Source organism: Sturnira hondurensis, unplaced genomic scaffold, assembly GCF_014824575.4.
Source record: "Sturnira hondurensis isolate 20B ecotype Veracruz unplaced genomic scaffold, ASM1482457v3 Scaffold0006805, whole genome shotgun sequence".
Lineage (NCBI taxonomy): Eukaryota > Metazoa > Chordata > Mammalia > Chiroptera > Phyllostomidae > Sturnira > Sturnira hondurensis.
The window spans coordinates 1323636-1335956 of NW_028079436.1; the positions used below are offsets into that span (position 1 = coordinate 1323636).

The window sequence follows — 12321 nt, forward strand, 5'->3', positions numbered from 1 at the left end:
ATGCTCTGGATGGCGGCTACGTGGCTGGTCCCAGGCTTCCCAGTCACCCCACCAGGTCCCCTGTTGGTAGGTCATGGCAGGTGACGTCCTAGCACCACCAGAGCACAGGGACCATTCAGTGGCAGGACTCGGGATGGAGGCCCCCAACCCCTCCTCCTCCAGGCCCCAAGCTTTGGGCAGCTAAGGTCTGTTCTGAACGCTTCACCCCCTTCCAACACACCAGCATCCCACACACCCCAACTCACACCACACCCCAGTGGCACGCAGGGCTGTGCCCTCCCACAATGGGCAGGCGACCCTCCCCGCGCTGACTCTTACAAGGCCACAACCCACCCTCTGCTCTTGTCCACTCTCGAAGTAAGGAAGACTACATCAGAGGGGCGTGGAGCAGGAGATCCTCCCCACCCGAGCGCCATGTGCCTCCCTGTTCAGACTCGAGACCAAGGGGTGAGGACCAGGGCAGGGCCAAGATAACTACTGGCTCGGGAGGTTTTCACTGCACACACACGCACCCCTGCACCCCCACACCCCCTCTCCAAAATTAAGGAAACCATTCCTTTGAGTGTAAGACAGGTTTCTTTTATTAATTTTTCCTAAACTGGTGTCATGTTTACTGAATGTTCTTCGTCGTGTAAGAATGTGACCCAGGGCTTTAACAAACCAGTTTGGATAATGCAACCTGGATAAACACTTGTCTGCACGAAGTCACAGATTATCACTCTCTGGCCCGGCCTCTACGTAAATCCAACTGGTCTTAGCAAGACAGCAAACAGACCACATCGCCTTATTTCTTGTTTAAACCTGAACCTTCAAATTCACCCCAACACCCACACCCTCCCCCACAAAAAAAATGTATTAGAAACGGCTGTTAAGGACTCAGTCAGTTGCGTAAGAATTGGCTTAAAACCTATAGCCAGCACTCCAAAGCAGCTACTGGCCTCCCCAGGGGCCAGCTGGAACTCTTGAAGTACGCCAGGTAGAGAGTGGGCAGAGGAAGCTCTGAAAATAGGCCAGGTCCTGGCTGCCACGCATGCGTATGCACCAGCATAAACAGACTTGCACCCTCCTTTTCTCTAAGCAGTGTTTCTCTGTAGCACTTCAGAGGTTGTAACACCCTAAAACTTTTCAGCGCACAGATGGGCAGAAACTTATTCTAAATGCACAAGGTATAATCATGTTTCTGACAACATAAGCCAAAATTAACAGGCACTCTCTTATACAGAAAATAATTATTGCAAAGATCAAAAACATAACCAACAAAGCTTGTAACAGTTTCTAAGGCAAGTACCAGCTCTGGCCTCTAATATTGGCTTCCCTGGAGTTTCCAAACCACCTCACTCCCGCCAACGCCACCCCTACGGGCAGTCGCCGGAGGTGCTTCAGTGCCCATGACACTGGCCCGAGGAGGGAGGTGTTGGCCAGGTCCAGCACCACTCTTTTTAACACTAATTACACATCCAGTACAACCCAGTGTACCTTAGCTTTCTGTACGATCTGTCGGCTGTTAACATACAAAATTGGCAGATTCGTGACAGATATTAACACAACACACAAGTGATTGTGAAAGAGCTAAAAAAAAAAGAAAAAGAAAAATAACTCTGGTCCTGGGACTTCAAGATAGACCTCAAATTTACAGAACATCTCTCAGCCAAATACGCAGGCCAGGATACAAATCTTTACACCATAATCAACAAGAATCAACTCCTTGGGTACATCTATCGTGCCTGTATCAATGAAAACATACTTTCAGGAACGTGCTTCCCCAGAAAGGGCCTCCGGGTCTAAAACCCTCAGTCGACAGCTTGCCCCAGGTGAGGGGCCTGTTTTCCCAGAGGCGGCCTGTGGCACCTGTCACGGGAGCTCCTTTACTGGGGGCCAGGGGCGGGGGCTAGGAACAGGGTGGGAGTGGAAGTGAAGCAGAAGCACACTGGGAAGCACTGGGAAGCAGCTCGGAGCACACCTGTGTTGTGCTGTTGGCCCATGCCACGCCACGCTGTCCCCTAGGAAGAGGGATCCCCACCCCGCACCAGGCAGGGGACTCCGTGGCGATGCCCACCACGAACTTCTGGGGCACGGTTACGGCTCCTGCCGTTTATGTCCTAACGAGCCGTCTGCCTGGCGGCCAGTCAGTTTCTGCTGGAGCTCAACTTCCCCAAACAAACTTGTCTTTGTTAGAAGTATGGTTTAAACACAAAAGGAGTGAAGCGTAAGCTCAGTAAGACTAACTGGACTTCTAAATAGTACCATTATGAAAAAGATAGAATGCACTTAATTTCTGTACCTAACTATTTAGAAGTCAAAATGCTCTATACATTACCTATATCCCTTCCCCTGAAACCCCCTAAAAACTAAGAAATGTCCAGTATTAGATTGCTCTAGTTGATGTTCGGAACAAAGTTGACAACTTAAAGCTTTATAATAGTCTGTTTTAATATAAACAACTGCTGGAATCAATCAATGTCCATCTCAGGAAGCTTCTTGTCTGCATCCGAGGACGCCGCCGAGTCCGGGCCCTGCCCGGCGGCCTGCGGGCCGGGGCTGTCTCCTTGCCCATCCACCGGTCCATTCTGCTCGGCACTGCTCTGCTCTTCTTTCGGGGGTTCCACTTTGGGTTTGGGCTTTGAAATTATCGGGTTACAGATACTCATCAGCTCCTAGAATGGTGGAAAAGAAAACTGTGCTTTCTTATAAAGTAAATTTTACATGTTACACAAAACCCAAGTCCACCCTCTCCCACCCAACCCTCAAAGCAGAAGCTAAGACGCAATAATGAAGTTCCCTCTTAAATGTCCCTTTAAGGACTATTAGTAGTAAATAATAAGGCTGACAAGAAAACAATATTTAAAATGTAAAGCTATTAAATACCTTAATTTTAGCTTCGATGTCTTTTATCTTGACAACCGGGTCCAGGGTCAGACTCTGCTTGTTCTGCAGGTTCAGTTTCTTGTTCATCCACTCCATGGCCTCGTTCGTGCTCTTCTCCACCTTCGTCACGTCAGCGGCGTCGAGGTGGTCATACTGGTCCTCCTGCAAGCAGCCGTCACCAGGAGACAGTGTCAAAGGACAGCTTCCCTACCCGAGTGCTGCCTAGTGTTTCAGCCTTCCAAGAAGTTACAATCTTTCCAAAACAGAGCACGCCTTCACCCTCACAATTTAAACAGATACTCAATTCCTTAGAAATCCAAGAAAGGAAAAGTAAGCTCAATTTTTTAAACTGAAGAAATAGATGTAAAACCTTACACATCAAGGCTGCAACGAGAAGGCCTCAGCAGAATCGACTGCACATACTCTACACAGAGATCTTAAGGAAACACTGCGTGTCCTCAGACACGAGCTCGGAGGTTTACACATGCCCGTCAGGAACCCAACGACAGTAAACACAATTCTTTATAGGAGGCCTTCCTTCGGGGAGCAAAACATAAAAAACGAAAGCAAGGTGCCTCATTAGCACAGTAGGCAGTGCATCAGTCTCCTAAAAAACAAAACCAGAAAACCAAAAAACGAGTTCTATTTCTCCCTTTCAAAGTTTCTTACACGAACAATGCACATTAGGAAGCAGGAGCACAGTGGAGTGGTTAGAAACCCCAACTCTGGAGTCAGACCTCCGGCCAGGTCCCAGCACCCCCAAGTAATCTGGGGTGCTGCTTAAGGACAGTGAGGCTTGAAGAGCTGGACGTCGCCCAGGACGGCCGGTTTGGCCTCTGCTCCATAGGGTGCTGGTGTGGACTTAATGAGTAATGCGCACACGAGGCGACCCACACGGCACTAAAACACTGATCGGCAGCCGTTTCCTGCTGAGACAGCCCTGCATCTGCAGAACTAGCGAAATCACACGCCTATTGCGTGCTCAGAAGGACCAGGACCGAGCAAGCTAAGTCGCCGAGGAAGCACGCACGGCAAGGAGCGGAAATTGAACAAGACTGCTCAGTCCCAGCCAGACCCCACCTATTAAAGAGAAGTGGCAAATCCCAAGGTTCTTAGTAAGATTCGGTAAAATATGTATTACATTAATATCCGAAAAGAAAACAGTATTATTAAAGCACAGTTAAAGAGAACAAGAGAATAACTATATAAATGTCTCAAACCTCTAAGTCTACCAAAACAATAGTAGGGAAGAGGGCAAACAAAGATACCTTGTTTTTGAACGAGCTGACCACTTTCATATACTGCTGGATCTGCTTCCCGAGTTCTTCAAACAATTTTGGTCTTTCCTCATACTCCTGGAATCTTATCTTAATAGGCTGACCTAGATTCTTAACAAAAGAGAGAACATACAAATTATTCACAGGGCAGCTTAAACTCTCAGAGTAGCAGTTTCTACAATTACTAAAATTGATTATGGATTAAAGCACATTTAACCTTCATGGGCAAGGTAAGAAATCAAGTATTTCCCCGAGCCCACTGAAAAGCACATACAGGGCTGAGCAGAAGTAGGCTTACAGCTGTGAATACACCCGATGGAGTTTATTCTTTTAGGATTCTTTCTTAATCACCGTATTATCTTCCACGTGGACTATACACCTGTTCTCACTCCACCCCGTGTCCTCAGGTTAGAGGCTACAAATGTTTCTGGTGCTGTTCCCTGCGCAGCCACCTCAACTACCACCTGAGCCGACTCCCATTCTCAAAACCCCGTGAAAGACAACCACACACCAGGTGCCTGCCGACAGTGAGCCCCAAGGCTAAACACTAAGTACCACTGCCAGGAAGAATTTTAAGCTTGAATCTTGGGAACCCTCTAGATCTATCCACCAATTACCAGATGTTAAACACCACAAAGATGAGGCTCAGCAAACTCCAGACTGGGGCAAAGCCAGCGGGACAATGGTCTTTGTTTCGCTGAGTGACAGTGGAAGGTGAGCCAACAAAAAAAATCATTTTGTTGATTTTGTGCCAACAAAATGTGTGGACCTTGCTTGCATCCTGAGTCAAAGAAACTAACAAAATAATGTGAAACACCTGGAACCTGAAAACCGATGATGATGTATGGTATGGTGATGGTTAAGCAATGTTTTAGGTGGGTTATGGCAGAGCTTAAGGTTACATCCTCTTTTAAATACCTATTTAGATATTTTTGGACTAAATATAATATGCAGAACTTGCTTCAAGTAACCGAGAGAGCAGAAATGAAACAAAGCTGGCCACGTGGTGACAGCAGCTGGAACTATTCTTCTCTCTCCGTTCCCGAGTTTGACATCAATGAAAAGGAAAACAAAATCCTCAGTGGAAGATCTCACTGGGGCTCCTGTTTCAGTCAGTGTGGCCCAGTCTGACAAGAAACTAAGTAACCCGAGGAGAAGGGGAAAAGTCTTGTGCACTCACATCCTCTCCCAGACACCTTGACTTCAGCAGCTCTTTGTCCTTGAACCCTGAGGCTGAACGATCACCTTCTTCAAGCACAAAACCTGACGCTTACTGGGAGCCGCAGCCATACCCGCTGCGCTGCCCGCCTCCAGGACAGGGACCTGTCACAAACCTTTGCACCCCTTGACACCAAGAAAGCACTCACCTCCAACACAGTAACGTCTTAAGTCTGAACGTTCAGATAAACTCATTACACTGAGTCCTAAAAGTGCTAAAGTCAGTGAACCTAAGCGATAAAGCACACAGCTCTCAACCACTTTCAGCCTGTCTTCACTACTTGACACAGAGCCCCTCCCAACTCGGAGACTACAGCCCCTCCGCAACTACAGCCTGAGTTCCGCACATCCCGTTTTCAAAAGGCACTCACTTTCAACTCAGCCAATTTGTCGACGTAAACTTGCTTTGGCTGGTCTTCTCCATCCTCATACAACCAGTTTTCGGTATCTTCTAGTTTCAAGGTGAAACTGTTACGATCCTAAAGATGAAGAGAACATTGCACTTAGGTGAGCTGTGATTCACCGATCTAGCAGACTTCATCACTCCCGAAACAGCTGATTCACCCGCAGAGCCACAGGCGCAGACTGCGACACAGCGGAATTTCCTTTAAAATGCGAGGGGCATGTAGGAGATCAGAAAACAGGACTGGCCAGATATTGTTTTCCTTGACAGGTCCAGGGATCTTTATGACACTCTCTGCTGCAAGCAACACTTGGGTATTTTTGAAAATTTGAGAACTGGAAACTGCATTTACAAATAAGTTAAAATAAATACCAGGGAAAAGTCAGCTGATTAAAAGAAAGACACTAGGGAGCCCCGGCTGGTGTAGCTCAGTGGATTGAGCACGGGCCTGCGAACCAAAGGATCGCCGTTCGATTCCCAGTCAGGGCACATGCCTGGGTTGCAGGCCAGTCCCAGCAGGGGACTCACGAGAGGCAACCATACATTGATGTTCCTCTCCTTCTCTCCTTCCCTCCCCCCCTAAAGATAAATATTTTAAAAAATTTAAAAACAAAAAGGATTAAAAAAATAAAGAAAGACACTCGGTAAGTAACAGCATGCGAATGTATCTGACAGTGATACACAGAGACTGACCTTTAGGAAACAGAACACTCCACTAACAGACACGAAACAGTACTTCCAAAATCAGTGCACTTGAATCATTTTGCTGTAGACCTACAGGCACATGTTTCCCTTCTAACACATTCAGGGCCGCTCCCGGAGACATGTAACCAGTGAAGCCACACTGTGGCCCTTACTTACGTCCTCACTCACAAACTTCTCGTATTCACCACTGAGCTTGTCTCGCATTTCATACACATACTCTTCCACTGCGTTCTTAGCGTCATTCCGCTCCTTCTCCAGTTTGTCCTGCATGATCATCTTACCCTGTGGACAGCAGTGATCCATTGAACATGCACATAATTTAAGACCATATCCTCTTAAATACTAAATATAATTATCAAAACAAGAAATCCTTCTGCCCCAAACGCTTTTAATTCCGCAAACCATCCAAGAAAGCAGACCTGGAAGCATCAGGCCACAGTAAAGAATGAAGACAAGTAAGAGTTTTGTGGGTGTGCTTAGAGAAGAGGAGCCACTGGGGGGGGGGGGGGGTGGCTGAAGGGAGGTGTGAAATGGTACAGGGAGGAAAAACATAAATAAAAAAATAAATCGGTACTTTCTAAAAAGAACAGAAATATCAAGACGCAGAAACTCAAAAGCAGAACTAGTCAGAAAAAGGACATAAGGCGGTCACTGTTCAGAGCTCAACAGCACCATGGTGCCTCCGTGTCACTGCTCTGAGGAGCACCAAGAAAAACCAAAGGGTTCATACGGTGCAGATGCTGAAGGCCTGGAACACGAAACCGTTCTACGATCTAGTGAATTATTAGAGAGACCGGTAAGAGACCGCGCGGGCAATAATTAATTCAATAAAAGTGCCGCAAGTACCCCAACCCTGCATCACTTGTATTACTGACTGGCAACAGGGGAAGGAAGTGACGGCCAACACAGTGCTGCCTGCAGTGCAACATAATTCCTCCCGCCGTCGACCTGCAGGACCCACAGCCTGACACGCCCCAACCCCTAGCGAGCAAACTCACTCACACCCCCAAACGTGACCGCCATGTTCCATAAACCAAAGCCACAATGTCAAAATCTCCTAACAGAGATTCTAGCCACACACATACTTTTGCCAAAAATCAAACATTTTTCTCAAAGTCCAAACAACCAAAAATGTGTAAGTTACTAGACACAGAGCTTAAACACTCTACACTCTACCACACTAATTTGTTAGCTTATTGTTCTGAGACGTGAAGTAATCACCTCATTTTCAATATACAAGTTGAGCATCTCTCTGTCTATCTGCCATAACAGCTGGTTCTCAATCGGCAGGTCCACAGTGCTGGTCTTCACTTTTGCCTTCTTAGCTTGAGGTGGCTGATCCGTCTTTTTGTCTTTTGATCCAGCCTGGGAGGTCTAAAGAAACAAAAACCGTTAAGAATGAACACACAGACTATGTTAAATTTCTGAACGGGTCCCATTTCAAAAGCTTTTCTTGCTTTTGTAGTAACCTTGTGTTTTGACGACTTAAGTAACCTAGGACTATTCTTGCAATACCTAGGGAAGTTAAAACTACAGTTAAATCCACAGGGACAAAAAGGAATGGTGGCCACCAGGGCTGGGGAAGGAGGGATGCGGAAGTCAAAGAGGCTTTTCAGTGGGACAGCATTTCGGGTTGGCAGAATGCAAAAGCTCTGGAGAGGGCACCACAGTGCGAGTGTCCTTAACTGACACTGCTGAACTGTGCGTGTGTAAACCTCCCATATGCCACCATCAACACGCCTCTGCATCTCTACTTTCTTCATGCTCATCTAAACACACAGACATGCATATGGAGTTAGTGGGGAGAGGGTGCACATTTTTACCACTATTTCCAGACCTCCTGTTCCCATTCAGTCTCACGAGGAAGGGGAGAACCTGCCCCACTGTGCCCCGTGCCACAGGGATCTGTCGCCCTCCTGTCACTGCGGGGCACTCTGGATCAGTGACTTGCGTCTCCAACTGCCTCGTCATGTGCCACCCGCCATTCTTCCGGGATTTTAGTGGGGTTTCCCCGCCAAAGTGATGGGCTCTTTTGGCTTTTTAAATTTTGTATTTATCTATGCAAGTTTCCATTGTTGAATCATTCCTCTCTTCCTCTTCCAAAAGCTTATAAAGCTTTTGTGCTTTATAAGCCCTTCTGACCCACAGATTAGAAAAATATCCATTCAACTTGTTTTTTGGTTTACTTTTAACTTTCAAATTCAGCTAGAATTCAGTTTGCTCTATACATTGGTCGAGATTTCAAAGTCAACCCTGACTGGTTCGCCTCAGTGGGTTGGACATCGTCCTACAAAGCAAGGGGCCACCTGTTCGAGTCCTGGTCAGAGCACATGCCTGGGCTGGAGGCCAGGTCCCTGGTTGGGGACATGTGAGAGGCAACCAATTGATGTTTCCCCTGCACACTGATGTTTATCTCCCTCTCTTTTTCCTTCCCTTCCCCTCTCTCTAAAAATAAATAAATGAATAAAATCTTTTAAAAAACAAAAGTAAAATTTAAAAAGTGGTATCAAAGTCATTTCCCCACCTCCTATCCCGGTAACTTCAGTCAGCTGCTGAAATGTACATATCATTGGCATCTCGTTCCCCTCAGAAAAGCACATACTCTGAAAGGCACCAGTTCCCGAGCCACCTCATGGAAGAAGACTCGGCAACAACTCCCCCTGCCCCCCGAAACATCCCACAACCCTCAGCAGTCCCACAGCCACTCAGCAGCTGGAGGCGGGAGCAGTGAGGACAGTGGGCGGTGCCTCTCCTTCCCTCTCCCCCACCTCCACAGCCACACAGGACAAGGAGCACCTCTCCCTCCCACTGCCCCTAACCCCGCCACCAACAGGAAGGTTTTCAGCCTTGGACAACGCCTGTAGTAGACTAAAGAATCTGTGGGCGTAAGTTCCTCTGCCCATTATTTTCCTTTTTACAATATTTACGTAGCTAAAATAAAGTAATTATAATGTTTAAACTGATATGACTATGGGCAACAGATTTAAGCCACCTTAAGGCTCTGCCAGACTTTCAGAAGTGTCACAATGAGAAATACAGAGGGTAAGAGCATACAATGCAATGTTATAAATAGCCGACAAGAAAAGGTGTTTTCAATGCTGATGATAAATTTAAACGTGAAAAATCAAGTTAGAATATTCATTTAAATAAACACTTAGGTAAATATATTATTTACATTATTTATGAAATATATTCAACTACATTATTTAATATTTTTTGGACAAAAAAGAAGAGCTTCAGAGAGCTGACAAAATTTGAAAGGACTGTCTCACATATTGGTCAAGGATGGGCACGATGGCTTGGCAACAGCCATTCGGAGCCCAGCACTTGGACCAGCACCAGTCTCCTAAAACAAGGGCTGCTGGGAGCTTTCTTCTCATACAGCGGCCAGAACAGATTTCAAAGACTAGCTTGCCAAATGTACTTCCGAAACGCACTACAAAACTTGGCTTAGAAACGCTTCAAATACATGAAGAATTCCTAACATGGCTGCCATCTGAAACACAGTCAACACACAGCCAGCCCCGCCCGCACATGACGAGACGGGAAGCGGCCCTCTACCACACAGTCATACCTCCATCTCTTCAGACTCAGCCTTGTTTTCTGCTGGTGTCTGCTGCTGCTGCTCTTCAACATGCTGCTCCTCTTGGTCCACTTGCATCTTCTGGAAAACAGGTCACAGCAATTCGTCCCCGCTATCAACTCAGTAACCTCTGTGACACGCAGGCAAGATCACGCGGTATCAAGTCCCCGCTAAGTGCCCAGCCCCCAGAAAACCTGGACTCCATTCCAGCCAGGACACACGTTCTCGACGACAGGGACTGCCTTCCTCCTGGCTCTCAGCACTGCATCTGCCCCCTGGAGGCAACGCCGGGCCTGCCCAGTCCTCGCAAGCACAAGAGCAGCTGCAGAACTGCTCTATAAGCCACAAAGTACTCAGAGCACAGAGCAGGGTGATAGTCAACACAGCATAATCGGAAGAGAGAACAAGTTTCTCCAAGCTTCCTTGTGAGCTAATTTCTCTAAAAAGTCTTCACTTTTTCAAGCAGTTTTTTTTTAAATCAGCCTTTTCATCCCCAAAAGTGCAACCACTGCACACATTAGGGCAGGTGAACACCTTGAGAATTCCGTTACAAGACCAAAGATCAACCGTAATAAAAAAGAAGGGAGAAGTTTGTGAAGGCCCCAACTAAGCATCTTCCAATGCCCACAGCACCCCAGTGACCTCGGGGGCTTTAAAACCAGTGACCCCTGGGCCCTGGCACGCCCAGATGATCTCGGACAAACCTCTGAGGATGAGACCCCCAACATCTGCAACTCAATAAAACCTTGACTGTGATGCACAATAAGGACAAGACAATGCATGATTCCAACAAAAGAATATCAAATATATTCTACTTGAGAAAAGTCATCAATTGAGGTTCAATAGCATTCTTCAATAATCAGAACAAATCACGGACTCAAACTGACATGGGCGTGGTCTGAAGGAAGGAGCCCATCAGTTACACTTTTTTTTCTCTTTTCCTCTGTGCCTTTGAGTGACAGCTGCCCCTGGCACAGTCCCAGGGCAAGGATGCACCCCAAGGATTTTTCTTTCAGCACCAGCTACCAAATCCTGGCCCCACTGCCTGGGGGAGGACCTGTGAAAGTGCGTAAGTTTCACTTCTATATGAACTCTGTGCAGACTTGCTGCCAGTTGACCCCTGGTGGGCGAAGGGGACGCACGCAGACCCACGCTCAGCAGCTCGGTCACAATACCTCACCGCCCCCGCCCCCCATCATTCAGTCAGTCTATTTGCTAGAACCTCTGGCCCATCATAAATGGTCAAAATGTACAAATTACCTCTTCCTCCTTTGCATTCTGATCAGTTTCCATCGGCTCCTCGTTTTCCTCAAACTTGTGCACTTCCACCAGGGATGCACTGGACACACTGAAAATGCCGTGGACATTGACACGAACCTTGACTTTGACTTTTGAGCTGGAGCCATCAGACTGAGGAGTGACTTTCTGAACAGAAAACTGAGCTGTGGACATATGAGACAAAGGAGAACAGACAATGTGAAGAGGAGGAGGAATTCAAATACGAATGCGCCCCCCGCAAGGCCAGGTTACGTGTACTTCTCAGAGCCAGGACATCTCAAAGGAACAGAGTGGTGCTCCGAGTTTCATCACATCGCCGTACTTCCTTCTCTTTCACATGCAGCCGAACTCTTCTCTTGTCCCAATCAAGGACTCACGCATCTCTAAGCCCTCCAAACCTTTCTTTTCCTCCAGCCCCCATTCCAGCCCATCTTTTTATGCTACTGCCAGACAAATTCCTAGAACAACTGTCACAATGCCCTCTGCTAAAACCCCCCAGTGATTCTACAGTGCCTCTGTGGTTCATCAAGAACTACTTGTTTCTGCCCTGGCTGGTGTAGCTCAGTGGATTGAGCACGGGCCTGCCAACCACACGACCGCAGTTTGATTCCCAGTCAGGGCACATGCCTGGGTTGCAGGCCAGTTCCCAGCAGGGGACTCACAAGAGGCAACCATACATTGATATTTCTCTCCTTCTCTCCTTCCCTTCCCCTCTAAAGATAAATAAAATCTTTAAAAATAAATAAGTAAATGAACTGCTTGTTTCTAGATTCAGATACCAAACCAACATTTTGCTCATGTTTTTTAATTCACAACTCTGCAAAGTATGAATTATCTTTATTTATTTCACAAATGAGAAAAATAGGTTAGCTTTCCACAGCTTCTGAGAGCCACTCAAGATGATCCTAACACTTCACCCACATATAGGTCTATAATTATCAAGTAACTCATAGTTTCTCTCTCCTCAACTATTCCCAGATCATAAATTTCTC

General features: G+C 46.8%; 1 protein-coding gene and 1 non-coding gene across 2 annotated transcripts in view; both read right to left on the reverse strand.

The window, feature by feature from the left end:
* Positions 1 to 557: 557 nt before the first annotated feature.
* Positions 558 to 12321, reverse strand: part of HSPA4 (heat shock protein family A (Hsp70) member 4) — a 43534-nt gene continuing 31770 nt past the window's right edge. The window contains exons 12-19 of the mRNA XM_037050469.1: positions 11312 to 11493; positions 10043 to 10132; positions 7690 to 7842; positions 6625 to 6750; positions 5732 to 5839; positions 4134 to 4253; positions 2866 to 3027; positions 558 to 2654 (exon numbers count right to left, since the gene is read on the reverse strand). Of these exons, the coding sequence (XP_036906364.1) occupies positions 2451 to 2654; positions 2866 to 3027; positions 4134 to 4253; positions 5732 to 5839; positions 6625 to 6750; positions 7690 to 7842; positions 10043 to 10132; positions 11312 to 11493 (1145 nt within the window). The 3' untranslated portion in view covers positions 558 to 2450. The remainder of the gene's footprint in view (positions 2655 to 2865; positions 3028 to 4133; positions 4254 to 5731; positions 5840 to 6624; positions 6751 to 7689; positions 7843 to 10042; positions 10133 to 11311; positions 11494 to 12321) is intronic.
* Positions 10993 to 11123, reverse strand: LOC118990139 (small nucleolar RNA SNORA30/SNORA37 family). The gene has a single exon (XR_005067171.1). It is a non-coding gene; the product is annotated as a small nucleolar RNA SNORA30/SNORA37 family (small nucleolar RNA).